Source organism: Glossina fuscipes, unplaced genomic scaffold (assembly GCF_014805625.2).
Source record: "Glossina fuscipes isolate IAEA_lab_2018 unplaced genomic scaffold, Yale_Gfus_2 0, whole genome shotgun sequence".
Classification (NCBI taxonomy): Eukaryota; Metazoa; Arthropoda; class Insecta; order Diptera; family Glossinidae; genus Glossina; species Glossina fuscipes.
In genome coordinates this window covers 24,511,504-24,535,144 of record NW_023998414.1, presented here as the reverse complement: position 1 = coordinate 24,535,144, position 23,641 = coordinate 24,511,504, and the positions used below count along the sequence as shown (strand labels likewise).

Here is a 23,641-nt window from a genome sequence, read left to right as displayed (position 1 = left end):
CTATCATTGACAATTTGTAATGTTTGGTTATTACAAAAATTTTGTTAAGCAAAAGAAGAAGCAAATCAAAAAGAAAAACTGCTAAAATCCAATTAACACCGTAAAGGAAAGAGTAAAGTTAAAAACAGAAATTAGAAGAAATTAACCATAATGGTTCAGGCTTTCGTAAATGCTCGCGTCAAATGTAGGTAAGCAAATATTTATCTGAATAATAATTGAAATCGGGGACATAAAATAAAATTCCACAGCATTGTTTACTCAGTCGAGTTACATTAGATAAGCAGATAGCAATTCCTCTCGCTTAAGTTTACTTAGTCTAGTATTAAAATTTAACTGAAGGTATTATCAAATGCCATGACACTATCGCTACGACTTTTTCCATAAAGACATAGTTTATTTTGTCGCTGAAAATGTAAGTTTTTCATATGAAGCTACTCAGGTAGCTGGCAGGCTTTACCTGCCAGTATACATTCTCTCTTTAATATATATGCCAGTAAAATACTTTCGGTAAGCTTTTGAAGTTAAAGTTGAGCTTTATATTAAAAAATATAAAATGATTAATGTCCGTCTGTCCTATCAAGATTCAGGAAAATCGATGGTAAAGCCCGGTGTCGTTAAATTCATGAGGAGTATTGGAGCGAATAATTGATGCGAATTGTATTATGAAGTGTTTAAAATCGAAAGATCACTATCGCTTGGGATCGTTACCAACAATAACTGTTGCAAGTGCAACGATTAAAAGAAGAAAAGAATCGATTGAAATATGTGACAAGCTTTATAAGGTTATAACGCTTTTCCCAAATGAATTATAATTGAAAAATTTTTCCACTAGTCGTTCCACCTTCTAATTAATACATCGATTAATTCGATTGATCATTTCCTGTATAAGTAGCGATTTCAGCCTTCCGACGACATCCCAATTATGTGATTTATTTATAAATATAAAGCAATTATCCTTGCGGCACGGAATACATATTTTGGCTGAAGGTTGGAAAAAACTTGTAGCCAGCGATAAAATATTTTTAATTTTTTTATTTATTTTTTTTATATAAATATTTTATTTTATTTTTTTAACAAAAGAAACCGGTCATGACTCAGTATTTTGTCTGGGAAAATACAGATGTATTCTGCAAATTCGTGTGAAATTTCGTTGCGATAACAGTTTGTAGAATCAATTTCTGTACCTAAGCGTGCACTCGAGGTTTCCATGCTTGTGAAATATATATAAATAAAAATTGAACTGTGTGTTATATTTCGATCGATTTGCTATTAGACTATTGAAAAATAGGTGTTACTGTTGCATTTAAGAATTGCTTTGTATCTTCATGTTCTTGCACACATTGCATATTGCGAAAAAATGGTTATGAGGGCGAAATTTTTTTACCTTAACATATGCATACAATTCTAAACAAGTGAATGTATATAGTGTGTGTGTGTGTGTCTATCTTAAAAAAGAAAAATGCTTCTAAGTGAACTAGGGGCTACTGAATTTACGTCAATTGCAGTGACGGTGAGGTGGCTATATCTTGTAATGGGTTCAATTAATCGAAAATGTGTTACCATAGATGCATTCGGTTTTTTTTTTTTTTTTTTTTTTTTTACGCGAAAAGTATTAGCGGTACATGTAGGTGACCTTCTTATCGATAGAATCACATGTTTATTACAAAGCTCATACGAAGCTTAGATTAGAAATATTTGTTACGGGGAATTGGATCGACATTCGATTACTTATCAAACGCTTAATAAAATCTGTTGTAGAATTTCAAGCGACATTGTGGATAAGTATGTAGAGGTAATACACCATTATCTTAGTCCCATCTTATAGTGGCGGGTCTAAAAAAACCAACAAACCAAATATAACTAAAGCTAATAAAATTGAAGAAGAAGAAATTGAAGGCGGGCAAGAAATAGTGCGTGGGTTAATAAGATTTTTTTTTTGGAAATATAAGCCGAGCACAGTCCAGCACTAAGGTAACAAGGGCTTTTCCTTTCTTTTTTTTTTTTTTAATAGTCCGCCCTTCCCGAGCCACCACCTATGTTGGATTGCAAAGATACATCCCTCATATGTTTTATCAAATGTACATAAATGCGTGTTTCGCGAATGCAAATTGGAAAAGTGCAAGTCACTTTTCGTCGATCATCAAGCACAGGCGATGGCAACAACGAGTGATGATGATGTACATGGCTAAAATGAGATTCTCGGTTGGTGGCATGCAAAGTGTAAAATGACCTTTTGGTTAAAAAGCCATTTATCGCCGTTTTACAGATTATTTCAAGAATTTCCCCGATCTTTTATGGATTCAATGCACAGTTTTAATGGGATTTTTAATTATATATATCAAAATTCCGATAGTCTACGGCGTTCATCTTGATAATCCTTCAAGCTCATATATCAGGATAATAAATTATCAGCTTTCATCTGTTTGACGAATCGTGTACTTTCAGTAAAAATATTACAGTAACAAATTGAAAACGTACGGCTTTTATTCGATATGCATGCATATATTTTAGCATCGATCCGATAAACGGCCTATAGCAACTAGGCTTGCATATATTAAATTACCATGTCTCTTTGAAAAGAATTCAACGACGCCTACATCACTGCAAATCATTCAGGCATCAATAAGTGACGCACTTGAAATGCCCTATTTCAGAATGAACCTTATGAATGATATCGTGTATGTACCTAAGATCCTTAAGATGATATAAATATATTTTTAATATGTTAATTACCGTAGAATGCTTGGTTTTATAAGCTACTTCCTAGTGACGAGGCTTATTATATAATATATTTGACCTAAAAAGACCAGTCATAACTGGTGAGAGTTGACCGACCAGCTAATGGAAATGAATAATTACTAATTTTCTGTCAAATCTGTATATCCTTATATATAGTGTTTTTCGAGTAGAGCTTATTATTAATATGTTCCAATGCAAGTGCAGTGTACTCATCCATTTAAATGTACGTATATATATGTTTATATGTTTGTGTATAAAATCATTGAGATGGAACTGTTAAAAAAAGCTAAAGCATAAAGCACTGCCAACACAATTTCATATATATATATATATATATATATATATTGAATGTACATAAATAAGTGCATATATGTATGTATGTATTGGGTAAGTAGTTCTACAAGCATGCAAGTGCATGCCAGAATAATGATATCGTAGAACATCTGAATCATATAAACAACGTTGTATCTCTAAAATAAGAGAAAACATTGCAAATAGTGCAAAAAAAAAAAAAAAAAAATACCTATAACAATAATAAGAGCAACAACATCTATTTTCTGTGTTCACTGATAGTGACCAAACATTCTAACAAAATACCTATTTATTATTATTTTACGGAGTGCGTGTATTCGGTGAAAGGGGAGTGGAGAAATGCAAGCTGAAGAACTTTATAATAATAATAATAATAATAATAATAATAGTAGAACAGTAAGATCAACTCCATGCCTATATGTAGGCAGCATTTGTGTGTATTGTAAATATTTAGCTAATTTTTATGTGATAGCATATATCGCCAAAATTTCCGAATATAATATTTATGGAGTTTGTTGTGAAATCATATATGATTCTCGGCCATTTAATATGCGTTGGAATCGAAAGAGAAAATACAAATTTTGTTTTAGTTATTTTTGTTGTTGTTTTTTTTTTCTCGTTTTTTTTTCAAAATATATTTTGGTATCTGTCGCATATAGACCGGTGCATACCTGTCAATTTATGTTCAGCGCTATTTATAGGTGTGTGCGTGTGCTTTAATACGTAGAAAAACAAAAAAAAGACGATATCAAAGCACGTATTTTTGCCACACAGTTGTATAATCTTTTATTTATGCCTAACTTTTTTTTTTCTCTAATTTTCTCTTTAGTTCTATCTCTCTCTCTCTCTCTCTCTCTCTCTCTCTCTCTCTCTCCCTCTCTCTCTCTTTCCTTCTTTCTTTCTTTCTCTTTATGTGCAAGCGTTATCTAAATGTTGTTCTATGCACGCATGCACGATTTTTTGTTTTATATGCGGTAAAAAATCTTTTTCCTATATTTACTTGTCTTCCTTTTTTAGTGGTTATTATTATTATTATTATTATTATTATTTTTGTTTTTTTATTTTTCTCGTTTTCTATATGTATGCCCATCACTACAGGAATAAATTGTACTAAGATTTGAATTTCGCTTGAAACACCTTGGATACCGCCCAAGAAGAAGATATGTTCGTTTGGCTTACCTTTCATCCAAATCCAGTAATGATTTCCCTTTTTTCGAGAGTGCCCGTCAGTTAGTCCACCCGTTTCTTCGTATGCCAGATATTTTGTTCGTTCGCTTTCTTGTGCCTTCGTTCGATCATCTTCTTCTTCACATCCTTCCTAGCCTAGTTTGTTTCTTCTTTTGTTTGTCTCCCGTTTCGCTTCAATCTTTTTATCCATCAATAAGGAAAATTGTATTTTTTTTAAAGTCATGCTGATGTAAAAGAATTTAGAAAAAATCCATTTGTAATATCAGTTTGAAATTTAGGCACACATTGTTTTACGCTTTGCTAAGTACATAATCCGCAAAAATGTTTCTCTTCTTCTTTATCAGCTGTTTGAAATGATGGGTGTCTAAGATTCGTCGTGAAAACGAGTAAAAAGCTTCTTAGCTGTTTTTGTATTTTTTTTGATTTTTTTGTTTTTTTTTTTTTTTGTTTTTATTTGTCTCCAATTGTTGTCATTGTTCGGTAAATGAATGAATTGTATTTTATAAAACGAATAAGAAGAGGAAGAACTAGAATATGCGTTCTGTATTGCAACTACTACTACTGTTGTTGCCGTTTAAGTAACGTGTGCATTAACCATGAAAGCAAAAAAAAAAAAAACGAATAACAAAATCAGTAAGCAGTGGAACATTATAGGTTTACTTAAATTGTATGTAGGCTTGTGTGTGTGTGTGTGTGTGTGTGTGTGTGTGTGTGATAGTTAACAGCAAAAAGCTATCCTGAACCACTAATACACTCTACAGTGCGTAGAAAGTAGAAGATCCATTGATATATCTTTCTTTGAAATTGTTCCATTTACTACTTAAAGGTTTTTTTTTTCTTGCAAAACTTTTGCAATTTAATTAAATTTTTCTTTTGTTTTCATACCCACCACTGTTTGTATACTCATTTTGTTGTTTTTCCATAATGTACGTGACACTCAAATGGAAGCTTCAGAGACCCTATTAAGTATATATTTTCTTGATCAGCGTGAAATTCTGGCTTGATTTAGCCATGTCTGCAAGTCGGTGTGGTGTTGTGTGCTGCTGACATTCTCTTGGTCGCAAAAATGAAGACTTAGTCTTCAAATTTGGCAGAAAAATTGAAAGTTTCTGCACGCACGTGGCTATTGAAAATGGGCCAAATTGGTTAGAGTAGAAGTCCGCAGTGGAGCGTAAACTAAACGCAACTCAGATTTTTTTAACAAAAATTTTTGAAATTTTTGCTCGTTACTCGGAAATTATTAAAGCTATAAGGGTGAGATTTTCCACATTTGCTTTACGAGACACTGTACTCTCTAGATCCAAAAAAGGAACCAATCGACCACGCCCATACAAAGTTGTAAGTAAATAAATTTTATTTTTTTCACTTTTTTTTTTTTTTGGGAATTTTATGCTTTTTTTCTCATAAGGCAACCAAGCCAGAATGATAAAATTATTATGTACATACCTCAAATCAAGATCTATTATCTGCCCCAAAAGGGAATTAATTCTAAAATGAATATGGTAGGACAGCACGAGTAATTTTTTCTTGATAATACCAGGGATATGGGTAATCTAAGAAAAGAATTTAATGAGTAGAATGCGAAAAGCATAGCGGTCGGTATGTGAGATTCGGTCTTCGTTTAAATGAAATTGGTTTCGTTCATAATAATCAGTACGAGTAAGTAATAATAAGTACGAGATCTTGACAGATAGCTCGGATCGGCTGAAGTCAATTTTGAAATAATTTTATGATAATAAAATATGTAAAAAGTCAAGTGTATGCGTGTGTGTGGCTGAGAATCCGGACTTACTTAAGGAACTGGATTTACATATATGCAATTAATTGAATGACTAAAGTGAAAAGCAGAAGAAGAACGCGAGAGCGTTGGTATTGAAGAGGTTTTCCATGTAATATCTCTCGCTTCCAAAAAAAGATAGCGGTCAACACTTGGAAAAATGGAGGGAAATTTTTAAAAATATGCTCCAGCGATTAAAAGATCATCTTTAACGTTACGTTATCGTGGCTTATGTTGAGGGTGGAATTTTTCCTTTTCCTTTGTTTGTTATTAACACGACAACCGTCGTTATGCTGGTCAGACGTTATAGGCCATATTTAGAGAGCTATGCTTATTCTTGATAAAACTCTATTAGAATGGATAATGAAAACAAAATGTAGAAACACAGGCAAGTCAGCTGTGGCATTTGAAGATTACATGCCTTAATAAGCGATGCTTTCGTATTCAAAACGGCACAACTGAAAGCTGAAAGCATACAAACCTGAATTATTTAAGCAATACCTAAGTTAGTTTCAAACTAGTCCCAGCTGTCATCTTTTTCTTTAAGAGGATTATTACCTTGACTCAGCAATCATCTTTGCTCATCATCTTTGTTGTTTCACTCTTCACTCTTTACTCTTCATACTTATTATTATTATTATTATTATTATTATTATTATTATTACTATTATTGCTATTAGTCTTTGGCTGCTTAGCGTAGAATATTTACGTTATTTTAATGAACAAACCTTTAAGATGATGATATGCTGGTATGAAGAAAAATATATATATATATTATGAATATTTAATAAAAATAACTCTTAGAACCCATTAATGCGATAACATGTTCTTCACATTCTCCTCATATATAATTCATAAATAAAGTAAGTTGAAGTTTTTACTGCAGCAATTTAAAAGCAATAAAAAAAAAAAAATTATTGTTTTAACACCTTCTTGTGTTTGTAAAATTTTCCAACAGATTCACATGAAAATAAAAGTAATTTTTAAATGCAATAAAATTTAAAACTTCTCACTACTTCTCACTACGTATATGCATTTACCATACCAATTACATATCCATATGAACCTATACGTATAGGTATATATACATATAGTATACATATATATATATATATACATATATATATGTGTAAAAACAACCTTTCAAGTCAATTTTGCCCATTGAGAATTTAACCGAATCAACATATTTATGTCTTTTTGCATAGAAAGCTTTGTCATACACCTGTCATATTGTAATTATTATGAAAATGACCTTCATTTTTACTTACACTTACATATTTGCTTACATGTTTTGCAAATTCAATGCTATCTTTGATGTGATATTTTATTAATTATGCTTAGTTAAGCGTGGAGAATTTTTATAATAATTTTTGGTTGACTTTAGTATTCTGCTTCTCTTCTCTTCTCTTCTCTTTTCTTTTCTATCTTTTCCTTTCCTTTCCTTTTCATTTCATTTCTTTTCTTTAATTACTAATATAATAATCTTCTTGTAGATGAAGTTCACTGTTAACTGCTCGTAAAGCATAGAAGTTTGTATAGAAAATCCTATTAATTCTTGATCAATGGCTCCCATTTTCGCCCATTTATATTCGAATCAAGATAATAAATTTAAAACTTTCTATAGGAAGTCTCTTCCCGTTAGCCTAAGTTCAATGGGCTGAGATTCAAAACTAGTATAAACTAATATATTACACTTTAATACGCTTTGTCATATTTATATGCCTGGTTTTAAGTATAGCTTTCTGCCTAACTGGTTCTCTACGCTTGACGACAACACGACAGTAAAGGCTTGTCTAATAGAACAAATTTGATGTCTTTTCTTATTTTTCCCTTTAAGTGAATTTACACAACCAATTAAATCGTGAGCTCATTAACAATTACTAAGAAATTGATCATTTAATTACGATCTCAAAATTGTTAACGTGTTAGTTGACAGCTGTAACGGTGATTTAAAATTTATTCTTAAAAATAATTTCTTTGTCAAGTTCGAAAATATGCTAACTTGGACCAAGAATGAATGACAGATTTATTCAACCATAATAAGTAATACAGTGGAACTAGGGCATAAATACACGAAGTTTTTATATTGTGACTAGAACTTATATAATATAATGGGTGTTTCCTTGTATCTATCCATGGCGAAAATGTTAAAGTAACGGGAAATATCAATGTACGCAATGATTAAATTCGATCATTTTGACCTTTCTGACCTGATATAAAGTAATAACGTTCGAATTAGTAATATTAGGCAAGAGATGCATGCATTCTCTTACCTAACAATGCTCGGTCATAGGTTGCAAGAGTTGAGGCAAGGCAGCTCGAACGATCAATTCTGCCGCATTCAGCGTACTCATCCGATATAGCGTCGTCTGATTAGCACTTGTTCAGATCGATACAACATGGGTTAGTTGAAGAAGTGCGAAAATGGATCGATAATTGGTTCGCTGTCAAACCAATATCGTCTCTTTTGACACAGCTTCGACATGTTACCAGCAAGATGGAAGAGATTTGTAGAAAGTAATGAAAATTGATTTTATTAATACGAAAAAAATGATCAAAATACATGCAATCATTTAATATATATATATATATATATATAAATAGGACACGATATATAACTGATATTTCGTCCGTCGTTGTTGCAATCAAACATCGCATACATAAATTAATTCAGTAATGATTTGTTGTCCATAATGCGTTTGCCTACGCTTGTCATACAATGGAAGAAACGCACGTAGATGTCAAACAGGTACGACAAATGTCTATTTGACAGATCTGCCTGTTCCCAGGATACTAAAAGAGGATCTATTAAAGAGAAATTGTTACCAATCGAATAGAATATTTAACTATTTGCCACTAAAAAAATGCATTTGCTGCTAAACTGTCTGATCAGATCCGTTATAATTGCTTCTTCATCCCTAACTGCTAAGGAATGTGGAATGTTCGCCAGTAGAATACGAAACTGACCAAATAGACAGATGTGACTTTTACTTACTCGCTTCAGGCGTATGTATTCGCTATAAAGAACTAAATTGCCTGTGCACTGGTGATCAAATGATTATAACGTCAAGTGCTGTTCACTGGCTTGCTATCTTGTCATTTTGTTCGCTTGTAATTTTACAGTTAGATAGAGTACTCATTACTTAGGCATATGTTGAAAAGAGTGAACCGAGCAAAAGGGCGAAAGGGTGTGATTGTGCAATGCTAAGGCAAAGTTTGAGCAATGTATTCAGGTAATCTATTGGGTTATAGATTATGAAGTCCACGTGAGAATCTCATACACATAATTGCAATCAAACTTGCTTATCCCTTATCCCACTTAACCTTTAAACTTTAAACATTACTCTAATAATTTGTCAAATGCAAGGAATTTTTGCGTTAAAGGCGTAAAGAGGGCGACTGAAGATTCAGCATAGAACGCATATTCTTGTTACATTATTACATATAGATGCGGTCGAGACGAACTCGATTGATTGAGGGGAGAAGTAACAGTAAGTAATCTAAGACTCTGTTAAGATCGAAACATTCAGGCAAGATTTTTATCGATATAAAAGCGGAGCGTAGCTGAAGTAGCTGAGGTGTTAAAGAAACAGTTTGTTTACTATGTTTAGAGATGATTTCAATTGTTTTGCTAAAAAGCTTGGCATTGAGTAAAGCATTTATTTATATATATGGCTAATTATTATTATTATGCATATGGTAGCCGTTAGCTAAATTGGTTTTAATGTCAGCTGAATTTTTTTTTATTGTTAACGCGAAGAAAAAAAGCAATGTAATAGTAATGTTTTTGGCTTTTCCTCTTAACTGAATTTATTTAATATGTGTTTAGCTTGCAAATGGTCGCTTAACCGTATGCGCATTAATAGTTTCTTAATTATTTAGTTGGCAACAAAACATTTTTAAAGAAATTATATTAATTTGATTTTCTTTTTTGCCCTCGTTTTGACTTAGTAAACTTTGACCATGTACGAAATTGTCTTTGAACTTTACCATCACTAATGCTATTGCGATCATCAACACCGTCATCATTAACTTTAACAACTAGTACAATACAATAACAGTCTTGTAGAACATGTGGTAATAATTATATATCAAGTATTTCGTGCTTTACAAAACAACATTAACTTTATGGAGTAAAAAAAAAAAAAAAAAAAAAAAAAAAAATTGTAAAAGAGAAATATGTGTTTATATATAAATATGTACAAAATATGTATATAAATATATGTTTATATGTACATAAAAAATCGTAATATAATCAACGTTTACTGTGCATATAGTAGGAAAAAAAAAAAATCTAAAGAAATAAATAAACAACACAAACAAGCAACCATGTGCTGAATACAAGCTCAGTGAAGAGAGAAAAAAAAAACAAAGTTGTTTGAAATTTAAAACTCTCAGCTGAACAGAAAAAAGGTGAAAAAAAAAAATAAATAAATAAAAATGGTTAAGAAATACAATTTAAGAAAAGACAGAAAGAAAAAAAAAAAAAAAAAAGAAAAAAAAGAAGAAAAAGAACTGAACTGAAAAAGAACTGGTGTTACTGGATTTACGGATGCTGTTGTGCAGTGTACTTCTTATCCACAACATTGTCAAGGAACAACAATAACATAGATATATACGTACTAATAAGAAAAACTCAAGTTAAAGTCTTGGGGAATGTCGAACGTTTTTTTTTTTTTTTTTTCTTTTTCTCATTTCACGTCTTTAATGACAAGTAAATATTTTTGTTAAAGTTTTTATTTTTATTTTTATTTTATTTTTATTTTTTTTTTACACATTCGAGTTATAGTTGTGCAAAGAAATGACAGAAGACGAAGAAGAAGAAGAAGTAGAAGCGAAAAGAGAAATATAAAATTGCAAAATAAAAATAAAGAGCAAAAAGAGCTTTAAATCGACTTAAGCCGAACTTTTTGATAACCTTAATCCGAGACCCGATAATTGTATTTAAATCTACGCTTGACTTATAGCAAGTGGTTATACTTGATTTGTAGAAACTAGTATGCTTAAGACTAAGAAGATCCATAAGTGATGTGTACGATCGATAATCATTCATATAATAATGATAATCAGGCTTAATGTTCGTTTTATGCAATAAGGAAAGTATTCGATCGATGTCGGGCTTTGCCGTCAACAAATTTATTTTAAGTTTTACAGTTTGAAAGTTCCAAACTGGTTGAACTAAAGGAACTGGACAAGTATGCTGCTGATGTAATTGTATGATTCGATCTTTTGCGATTTTCGAAAACGGAGCAAACAAACATAGCAACCTAATGTAACTAATGTAGCGATCATGTAGGGGAGCGTATACTTTCGCTCTTCTAATTTGCATTTTTCATTCATTCATTCATGATTTGAAGAGTCGCGACAATTCGACAAATAAATAATCGTAATGTCCTATGTTAGAATAGAATAGAAATTTCTAGTTTCCAGGGTTACTTTAGATGGCTTCACAGATGCAGCAAACGCAATGCCAAAATGATTCGACTGTAATCTAGTTGGGGTGAAAGTGTTGCAGCAGCTGCTGAGGGAGCTAAAAAGCAAAGATCTCCTTATTGGTACTTTAAATTATGATATGGTATTAGAACAAGACATATTTATTTATTTATTTATTTATTTATTTTTTTTTTTTTGGATCAATTTCACTTTAAAGCTAACTACTATTGTATAGTATGGATTAAGTAGACGAATCATCTTTTTAAAATCTATTAGTTAGCCTAATACTTGTATAATATTTTACTAACGGGGTTGCCCGGGTGAAAAGCGCTTTTCTTGCGGCTTCGAGTAATGCCAAATACCGGATGGCTTAGGAGGGGATGGTATGCTAGACAATTCAATAAATATTACTTCCTTTTTTCCCCTCTCGTCACTATTTTTTATTTTTTTATACGGCACATACACTCAGTGCTTGATGGCTAATAATTTAAAAAAAAAAAAAAAAAAAAAAAAAAAGGAAAAAAAAGGAAATATAAATGCTTAAGGAACTGACGGAAATCACGATGTTTGGTTTACAAATCACCCTATACCGTAGAGCGTTCGTTCTTTATGCTTAACCCAGCTAACGAGGCAATCTGTTTTTTATTCAGATATTTAGGTAAATTTTTTTTTTTTTTTTTTGTAAATATTATTCTTTTATTTAACATCTGATTACTTTATTTGCTGCCATTGGCGCTGCTGATATTTTTTTAACTCTTCGTTGTTGTTGTTGTTGTTGTTAATATTATTGTTGTTGACCTAAATACCTTATTATTTAGTATCTTATTTACGTTTCTCTTTAAATTTTTTCTTCTTTTCATTCCATTACTGGAAGATGTTTTTATATTAATACCATAGTGACGTTTGTAACCCTAAACAATTATGGTAATATAATATATAATTGAATGAACACTTCTGAATTGGATTCCGTTATATCTAATTGCCTAATGTTTTGTTGGTCACTTTGCTCAAATTAGAAAATAATAAGACCATACCATGATACCTTTACTTTGACTTTTCAGCCACTAAATAGTGACTCGGCCTATATCGATTTTATCCAAATTATGTCTCAGAGGGACTTTTCGTGATCAATTTATTTGTAACTAAATGTGTTTCATGTAACGCTATTGTTTATGAAAGCTTTTGTTCGATTCGAAGAGAATTACTTTTATGTGTAACGGATAGCATTAGGAATGGCTTCACCAAATAGATAGCAATGTCTCTTGCTAACGAAATTAGAGCACAATCTGCTTCGCATTGGCTGTTCTTTTCACTTCAGTTTCGGTATTAACGTGATCTCATTGTCATAAGGTTTCGACTCGCTATAAACTCGTCCCCGAGTCCCCGATAATCAGTGTGTAACGATAGTTCCTAACAGATAAATGCAGATTATTGCAAATGATTTGCTACTTTATTCATATCACAGAATTACGAATATCAAGCAATAATGTAAAATTTAACAATCCGCCAATTGTTAACATGGATACGTCGGTAAATTGAAATATTTTCGCGCAAAAATTTAATATTGAAATATTAGTTGTTGCTTTTTTTTATATATTGGGAAGATGGTCTTTGCGCCTTAGTGAATTTACCAAATGCGGCTTTTACGATTGCCAGGTATGAGTTTTCAATGTTCATGTGTATCGAAACGGCCGATAAATACAGTAACATATCTTTATGACGAATGTAACACAGGAAACTAATCTAATATTTAATAGTTATCGTGGGAAAGAAAATATTTAAAGATAAAAATTTTTTTTTTTTTTTTTTTTTTTTTTTAATTAGATCAAGTCGTGTGAGTCTATCTGATTTTTATTTAAACTTTTCGATAAACTTTGAATTCTAGTCGTGTTACCTCAATCTTTCCGACCTCGCCATGGTGTTAAGTTAATCAATTCTTGAATTCACTGTACAATAATCTCACTAAGCGAAAACTGATTACAATGGAAAGTATGTTGCCCAGGCTTAGCCCTATAGTTAGTTAATTGTGTCTTGTCCAAACTTCCTGGTAGATAATTAAAGACCTTTCATATCAGGAGTCCCATATAATAGGGATTTAACTCCTATTGCACATAAATCATTTTCAGTACATTAATGCAGCTCGTTTCGTAATTGAATCGGATAATAATGTCTCAATGCACACGCTGATGATCTTAATCTTATTCTCCTAACTGCTTAGAGTTCATTAAGGCAAATGCATTCCGGTTGCTTTATAAAAAATTGTAAACTTTAAATATTGTCCTGTATTTAAATATTTATTGTTAAAATCTTAAATAGAAAGTAAAGTTTTTATTGACCCGTTTATCGTTTTTGAAAGTAGATTAATTTCGGTCTTGAAAAAACTGAGAATAGTGATAATATTGTTATGAAATTCGCTTTTGTAAGATACACTTTGTATCACTGGATCGTGGATATATTGATCAAGAGCAATGCACTTCGAAATTCTTTTATTTAGAATTATATACCGTAACAGTAGGATCATTTATTTACAATTATGTTGCTTAAATGTACGATTATTCACAATTTATTTTGGCCGTACTCTCAACTTCTGTTATGTTCTTGCCCGACTAACCAACCCTCCCTTCCACAAATATTCTATTTATATACATTTTTACAAGCATGTTACTATGCCTAACTTTATGGTTTCATTTCTAATCCCAGCCTGCTTTTCCTTTAATCGTCTTCAGCGGCCTGCAGCTGCATGACGCGCCTGCGTATGCTCATTTGGTTTTTCCTTCTTTAGGGAATTTATTATTAGGGAAAATTACTTGGCCGAAATTAACTGGATTTCGGATTTTCGTAATAATATGATATTTCTATTCCTAAATAATAGATAGCCGGCCAAAAAAAAAAAAAAAGCGGAAGGTTTCCGTAATATTCGAGAGATTCGGAAGCTATTAACCGTATTAGAAATATGTTTATTTTGCAAGCGATGCAAGCAAGTCTATCGTATTTACTTGACTAGAAAATATTTATGTATAGAATCAAGGCTTGGTAAGTTAGGGATGGAATTATATCATAAAGGCGATCACAAAAGGTTGCATTCTACAAAATGTGGCAAATCGGAAGTACATTATAATTTATAGTGAGTGATATGTGCAGTGACAAAAAAGAAAAAAAAGAAAGATAAACTTGGCCTTAATATATGAATGAAAAATGTATTGATCATAAACTCTTTTCATCAGGTCATTCATTCTTCGCGACTATGTTGTGATTGAAATGGCCATCCGGGTAATCAATTCCAATTGCATATTATCCCTCCGGATCAGTATAAAGTAACACAATCCCATAGGAAAAATAATAATGTATTTTTAGTGCAGGAAATGAAAGACGGAAATCTTCAAGTTAGAGAAGAAGTTAGATATTGAGAACTTCCTTGTAACAGCGTAGATGATGAAACTATTTGCCCGTAATTGAATCGCAATAATCAAACGCACAAGACCAGAAGAGTTATCGTAAATATAAATTTCTGTAAATAATTTGTAAATAAATCTCCTAAGCGTGCTAAGTAAAACCTATGCTATGCTAAAAATCGCAATTCAGTGATACGAAGTTAATCTCGAACAGAGTGGAATAAAAACGTGAAAGCTCAAAAATCAGTTTGCGATACAATATTTATATGAGATTGACTAATATTTTGTTTTACTACCCATTACCGTAGGATGAGTGGTGTATTCATTTTATTAAAAAGTTTGCAACGCCTAGAAAGAGACTTCAGAGAGCCCACAAAATGTACATATGTATATATATATATATATATAGATGTTCGGCCTCAATTTCTGAATCGATTTAAACATGTCCGTCTGTCCAGTTATCCGTCTATCCGTCTATCCTAAGTATTCTTCTGTCCGAAAAAATCAAGCTACAGACTTCAAATTTGACAGAAGCTTTGGATATTCCGGTACGCAGCTTGGTATGTAAACTGGGAACATCTCTATTTTCCGAAAGGAATAAAAAATTGACTCTTTGCTCATGAACTCATAAGCAACAGCAGATAAATTTGCAAAAATTTTTATCTGTAGTACCTGCATAAAAATGGAAAAAATTGACCACGCCTATTCAATATAATAACGTATCAAAATGTATGTATTTTTTTTTCAATACGTTTATAATGCACAGAAACGAGTTTGAAAAATCCCAGAATGCACCTAAGCATCTCTATCTGTTCGTCTGTCCATCTGTCTATCTGCGCAATTGTGTAGTGTTTGTGGTAAACATTACCGCAATTGCAAACAACTTACAAGAGAATTTGAAAAGGAACCAAACGTTTCAAAGAACACGCCTACAACATGCCCACGCTACTATATAATAAAGATGGTAAACCTTTTTGTTTTCCATGTTTTTTGCTTCTTATTTATTTTATTTTGAAAATAGAAAAAAATAACCGCCACCACCCGATAAGCAAATGGAATTCTTTTCCTCCTTCAGGATAACGGTGATGGGCATAAAAGATTCGTTCACGATCGAATATAAATTTCGTATTTATTGTTATTAAAAAAAAAAAAGCTGATGCAACTGAAATATTATTTCTTTAATGAACGATTGCAATAACTCATTAGTTTTGAAAGTGAGGCAACTCCTGTTAGAAAAAAAAAAAAAATAAAATACTTTTAGCCAATCGGATAATAAACAAACATTATCTAAATAAATGCATAAAATACAAAAAATCATTATATATTAAGGCTTAAAAATATTTTCAAATTTATTGAAATATGAAACTTTAAATATCTCGCAACTAACCAGATATGGACTTGCTCCACTTTCAAAATACACGGCTCAAAATGCATGGCTTGAAACGGAATCAGGGCATTTTCAAAGTGAACAATTGATGAAAATTGCATCATATATGATCGTAATGGGCGTAAAAGATCGTAGCCAAAGATGGGCGAGGTTGCCTAAACATTGGACTGATATCTTATAATAATTTTTATTTGATGGAAGTGAAAAGGAAACGTGCATCAATGGTGGCGCCAACTTGACCTGTGATTAATTCAACAATAGGCAATTAAGGTCTAGAACTGATCCATCATGACTCATTGGATAAATGAACAAAGTAAGAAATTGTATTTGGCGAATTTGGACGAATCTTCTACACTTGCCATCTGTATCTTAAAAAAAAAAAAAAACCGAGAAAATTAAATTTCGGTATTGTATAATAATGAATGGGCGGAGTCAATTTTTTGCATTTTTTTACAAATACTTATACATATTTTAGAACATGCTTGCAAATTTTCATAATTACGAATTTCATAGTTAACAAGCAACGAGAAAAAATCGAAATTTTATGTTTTTAAAATCGAAGGTATTCTCAGCATATATCGTACTGTGTTCGCGTTCCTTGAACGATTTAACTTAATTTTAATTCATACGGATATCTTTCTAGCTGGCAGGGTCGCGCAATTTTCCTTCCCGTTGATGCAAACCTTCTTTGCAAAATAAGTATACTTCCGTTCTTAGGTAGTGGTTATAAATATATAGCGAAAGTATATCGTGATTATGGAATTTCTGAACGATTTAGAAATTGTTTTACTGGATTCCAACTTTGTAATAATATCGACTAATTTTTACCGCTGTTAGAGAAATATTTTTTACGAAATTATTTCGCATTGAAAAGCTTAAACTAATTTCTATATAGCGACCTTTTGATAAAAACGTTTCAGCTCCACTGTTTATGGAGCTTACAGCAAGTCGAAAGTTTATGACAGTGAGACGATGACTGAAATCAGAAGGGCAGGCAATTTACATACATTTAGATTCGTTAGTTAGGCAAATTGCTATCTACTTGATGAAGCCATTCGTAATGTAATCATCTTTAAGTTCACCATACACGAACCCAACTCTCTCTTTAATCCTTCCTCTCGAACATTGTGCTCTCACGTCTATTGGACATATCTGTGTCGCTGTTAATCAGAAAAATTGGAAAAAGCTTTTGCAAAAATAATGAAGTTGATACCACCTAGATGTGCGAATTTGGCCCCAAGCAAAATAAATTTGATCTACAAAGTTATTGTACTAATAACGACTTTAAGGTGTAAGCTACAGTTATATGTATTGTATAATATATCGATAACAGGAAACATATTGTATTACGTTAATTGAGTCGTTTTCATTTTATTATATCGATACATGAGTAAGAGTTGTCGTATATAAACTTTAATAATTTAATATGAATGCGTGGCCAGAGACATATATCTTACTTATTCTGGTTTTACAGGGTTCCTGGTGGACAGATTTTAATATGTATACTTCTCTATGCGAGATTTGACCTCAGCATATTCAGTAGCGAAAGCAATGGATCGCAGCTGACCACAAAACTCTTCGTATTACCGACCACGGATCTGTCTTGTATAGTTACATTTTCCAATGAACGAGGAGAATATATTGATATATTGGCGCCATATTGCTATGATCTCAAGCCGAGCTAACACTTGTCCAGTCCTTAGTTTTATATGATAGTACGACGAACAAAAAAAGAGGCCATCTTTCGAGGCCATGTTTCTATCGACATTACCATAGTGACCTGCTCGCCAAGAAGAACGATTGAAATGCGAACATGACTGTACTATAAATATCGGGAATACATAAATTGAGGCAACCGCGCTAACAGAGGACACATGGCATTTGTTTTATATATATATAGCTGCTTTTTTTACGGAATAATGAACACATCTTCTTATTTATAAATATTTGATTAACCAAAGCTCTATCATCAAAATCAAGGCGGAAATGTTTACATAAAAATAATTTATCATCGATAGCCATCTATATGATCTTGTATGTAAGAGAGTTTGAGGGCAACTACTGCTATTACTATTTGCTACTATTCTAGAATGTAAGGGACGTAGCTTGCAAAGATCAAGAGCCTGCCAAGGCAATAACACTTCGAAAAGATTTGCTTATGTATCCGCCTAAAATTTAGTTGACACAAGTCTCCTTGTATTGGATCATAAAAATATATCTTAGTTAGCTAGCATTACATTACATTTTACACGTAATACGTTTACAATGCTTATTAAGCTAATAGCTGCATAAATTATTTCGGGCGGCCTGAATTAAAAAGTGCAGAGATGTTGTAAATGCTATTTCCATGGCTTCTATTTCGACTGGATTTCGACCTAATGCAGCAAACCTTATCAACGATAATTATTTACTTCCCTTTCATTCTCTATCGAGAAGAAAAGTAAACGGAGTAAAGAAATAAAAAACCGAAGATGCTTTGCTTTAATTCGTTTTGCAACGAAATCTCTCTTCTATCAAATTTCTCAAGGTCATCATCATGATCATTAATTATTAGCGAAAAAACAATGCTATGCCTTCACGTTTATTTAATTTATTTAATTATAGAAAAAAAAAAAAAAAATTCAATTATACAATTATTCTCTCAACATATACAATAGAAATACTTAGCATGCATATGCGCGTCTTCGCTTGGCTCGGTACACAATTATTTATTACGCGATTAATTATTTAGAAAAATACCAAAAAGAAGATAAATAAATACTTGATAACTTTTATAGTTTGCTGTTACACGATGAGCGTATCTATCGATTGCTCAAAATTCTCAAATAATTCGAGATTTATAACGATGAACGTTCGAAAGTAAGTCTCCAATCAACCAATTGTCCATCCCATTACAATTTTCAAGGATTAAGCAAACTTGTCAGCAACCGCTAAGGGTTACATTTCTAGTCCGTTTTTTTGTTATTTTGTGTACCGGAAATACGAATCGGACAGAGGGGCACGGCAGCCAAAGAAGTATGTTTACATGATTATGGCAATGGCAAATACCTTGACATAGAAGATGTATATTGATACTAGCCGGGTACTCGCCGCACTTTATGGAAGACACAAAGCAAAATTTACTTTACTTACTAAGAGAACATGTTAAAGTAAAATGAGCTTTTCTTCCCCATAAAGTTTGTCTCGTCGCCTTTCTGGTCCATAGTCCGCAGTCTATGGTGAAGCCATGACTTCAGCTATAGAATTTAAAGCCTTAAAACGGGAAATATGTGCTGAAAGGTGTTTGCGAAATTTTGATTATCAAGATCTGTCTTTCTTTCAAGCACTTTCGATCGCCACTAATCAAATCATAGTCTTATAGAATATCGATTGGTTTTTGTCTGACACACGAAATGCATCGGTATAGTGAGTGAGCTTAACATCAAGCAATCAATTGCTTCGGAATTAAATATTCGCGAAAATAAACATATATATATTTATCTGAACAGCCTTTAAACTTTTCATTTTGTAGAGAATTTTATGGTGATCTTGGAAAGGAGTCGCCTAATCGAATAAAATGACATTCATTCGATCAAGTGAAACACAACTAACTAAGTTAGGTATAGATGAACGATTCGAACTAGTTTGAATTATATTTTGTTCTAGCGATCGGCTAAAAGAGCTGATCTAAGCACTTTCTTCATTTCATGGCCCATTAATTGAAATCATCATTCCCTATACATTCTCAAGGGCCATCTGAATTATTTATTTGCTAGAAGATCTTAGTTAGTCTATGTTTCTACGCAAAGAAGAGTAAAAAACTTTATGGCGTTATAATGGAAACTTTTTATATAAATTAAAATCTACTTAATTAAATAATTAAATTTACGAAAAAACATTTTTTTTTTTTTTCAATTCATTAAATAAAGGGATTTTCACTAAAATACATTTTTTTTTTTCAATTTTAATGCCATAACCTTGAAAATATTTCGTATCTGGTGAATATGTATAATTGCACTAATGATTGCGTGTACGTCTATCTATAATGAAATGCCTTAAAGTTTTTAATGAAATTATCAATTATTATATTATATGTATATATATATATATATATTGTATTATATGCATTTGCATAAATTTTGAAAATTTTGAAAAATTAACTTTCACACACATTCTAAAACCGATAAATTGCTCCACTGTTTGTTTCCACATAACCAAAAAAAAAAAATAAATAAATAAAAAATAAAAAAAAAATATAAATAATAATCAATTCCGATAGCGTTTGTGTTAAAGATAAGCGTAAAATTTTTTTCTAAAAATTATTTTGTTATTTGTTTTGAATCGCATAGGCGCATCAAGCATTGCAAAACCATAAATAAATTTCTTCAGAAATAAGCGATTTTTGCACTTATCACGGTTTTTGCACTTTATATTATATATATAGATGCATATATATAGATGCAAATATATATGGATTTCGAGAGAGAAATTTTCGAGAATTTTTCCAACGCATCCCGTTCATAAATCGTGAAAATTAATTTCGTAAATCTAACGAATTTTAACTCATTCCTAATATATCTTAACGTATCTCACTGTTGTCTTGTATGATACTCCATGCACTTAACATATCTTCGAGCGACATTTGTCATGTTCTGATACCATAACTCACTTACACCACAATTTCGGTAACCTAAGCAATTTATTAGCTTAGCTTCAAGTCATAATACGCTAAATGCTATTAGGCATTAGGTTATTAATGATGGGAAATTACTCCATCTTTCACATGCAAGTTGTTCTCCTTTAAAGCGTTATTTCTAAATTTAGCAGCGAAAATTTAATTAAATTCAAAATTCCTCACCTCACCTCAAGTGACTGGTTATGCTCTACGCAGCGAATAATTTCACAATAAGAAAAGCTTCAAGCCAATCTCGTCGTGAGGAAGAAGAACTCAAGTCACAAAAATAGAAGGAACAATTAATTACTATTAATAGAATCAAATGATTATCAGTCGATACGATTAATGGAAAATCAAATCTGTTGTCACGCAATCACTTACTACCTATTCCCAAGTAGAACAAAAATATTTGACTAAGCTTTGTAGGCCATTGTTTTGCATTCCTGTGCCTATTTTGTCGGTCAATTAATTCAAAGTAGTAAGGCTTGAATTCACTAATCGAATCCCTAGGAGAACGATTACGCTTGATGAAAGTGTGACATGCTCTTGATTTAATTTATTCATTTCCGTTTCTTTCTTTCTTAAATGACAAGTAAACGCGAATTTTTAATATTTCAACTAAAATATGCTGAATGGTAATAGCTAATGGAATGAGAGAAACTAGCAATTTTTTTTATTTTTTTTTTTATCAATAATGGAACAACAAAGGATGTTGATTAGACGATTAAATGCTGTGTTTAAAAAATTTAAAACAAATTCAATTTTATTTTCTTTAAATCTATTCCAATATGATTCCAAGACTATTATGTCGCCTTCAAAGTAATCCCGCAAGATTCAAGATACTACACTCTTATGCTATAATTTTTTTCAATCTTCGAAATAATTCTGGTATTGATGTCAATTTTCGGTACGGCCTTCAAAGATTTCTCCGATTCAGCTCTCTCTCTCTCTCTCTTCTCAATCGAGTCGAAACATTGTCCTCTGAATGGTCCTTTGAGTTAACGAACTAAATCAGGAGAATACGATGGTTGTGCGATTAAATTTTTAACGAAATGTTCTCGAAGAATCGATGCAGTTAGTGTACGATGGCGCATTATCATGATGCAAAAATCAAGAGTTATCTTTTCACAATTTCGGCCTCGTTTCGCGAACAACTTCACGTAAAAGACGCATCAAATAGTATTTGAAAGAAATGCATAATGCATCATACCACGATAATGGAACAAAACTGTTAATATCATCTTGATTTTTGAGTGGCTTCGAAGCGATTTTTTGGGTCTTGGCTCACCTTTTGCACAATATTCGCTTGATTGATCGGTTGTTTCCGGTTCGTACACGTTGATTCAAGTCTCATCTTCCGTAATAATGCGTTTCATGGCTGATTCGTAGTCACATATCATCTCTCCGCAGACTTGAATGCGACGCTGGTTGTCAAGGAAATTGAGTGTTTTTGGTACGAAGCGAGTGTTGACGCGTTTCAGTCGCAAAATATTTTTTTTAGAACGTTGTTGACTGATCCGTTTGAAATGCCAACGGGTTCAGCAAGATCCTTAATTGTTAATCGACGGTTCTTGAGCACCGAATCTTTGATTTGTTTGACGTAGCGAGAGGTTCATGATCAACAAAGTCAAACGCAACTGATATACTAATGATAATTATTTAACGAAATTAGGTTCATATGTCTGTCTTAGTGCCAGCAATTTAGAAAAAAGTAACTAAGAAAAAAAGAAAAAGAACTAAGAACTAATTACACGAGCAAGGCACATTATATGTATAGATGCTCTTCTACCAGCCGTTAAGCGGCACTCTACTACGTTATCTCTTGTCTTAATGCCAATCTATTTTGAGGCATTCACGAAAGTTGGCCAACTAGCTTGGGTTACGATTTCACATGACTTTTATTAGGCGTTGTTGGATATACGTATAATGGTAAGTTTGCTTCAACCCGCCTCGTGTCATATAATGACAGGCCGCATGTTTGATCCTTTTCGCGAGTCAACGAGTCTGAACGGTGCACTACTTATAGCAGAAGTCATATAGCAGAAAGAAGGATTGTAAGCTAAGGCAGCGCGATGACCTTTGCTTAAATGCATAGAATTTTAAAAGATTGAATTTCGAGACAAAGTGACGATTGTAAGCCTTTTTAATGATAATCGACTTTAGCGGACTATGTTGAGAAAAAAATTAAATGTCTGTACGGATACGTGCATTAATTAATGGAAATTTCTCTATTCTTAGTGCTTAAATAAATGGAACAGAAATTGCTATACATAAACATATAAATATATAAAATATATTTTCACACATAATACCAAAACAGAAATACTGGTAGGAATATCGTTATATAGTCATAGATATGTAAGTATCTGTAAATGTTTAATGCAACCTGTATTAAAGACTTACATTTTTATGTAAGTATGTATGTATGTATGTATGATTTTATGCATATATGTATATGAGCGTAAAGTTTTTCTTGCCTGTTGATATGTCCCAAAGAGAAAATCGATATGTGTGGTTAAACCGCATTCTTTTTTTTTTTTTTTTTTGTTTTTTTGTGTTTTTCTCTCAATTTCACATAAAGCTTTTGCTTCACTTAATAAATATGTACGTAGCTCTAACATATGCATATGCATACATAAACACGCATACAACATATGTAAATATGTAATATCTGAATATCAGGTGCATATGTATATATGTTTGATGTATCATAATAATAATAATAATAATAATAATAATAATAATAATAATAATAATAA

At 31.9% G+C, this 23,641-nt stretch overlaps 1 protein-coding gene across 1 annotated transcript in view; it reads left to right on the top strand.

The window, feature by feature from the left end:
• Positions 1 to 10,711: 10,711 nt before the first annotated feature.
• LOC119635639 (peripheral plasma membrane protein CASK) overlaps positions 10,712 to 23,641 on the top strand; it is a 93,028-nt gene continuing 80,098 nt past the window's right edge. The window contains exon 1 of the mRNA XM_038030536.1: positions 10,712 to 10,730. Within this exon, the coding sequence (XP_037886464.1) occupies positions 10,724 to 10,730 (7 nt within the window). The 5' untranslated portion in view covers positions 10,712 to 10,723. The remainder of the gene's footprint in view (positions 10,731 to 23,641) is intronic.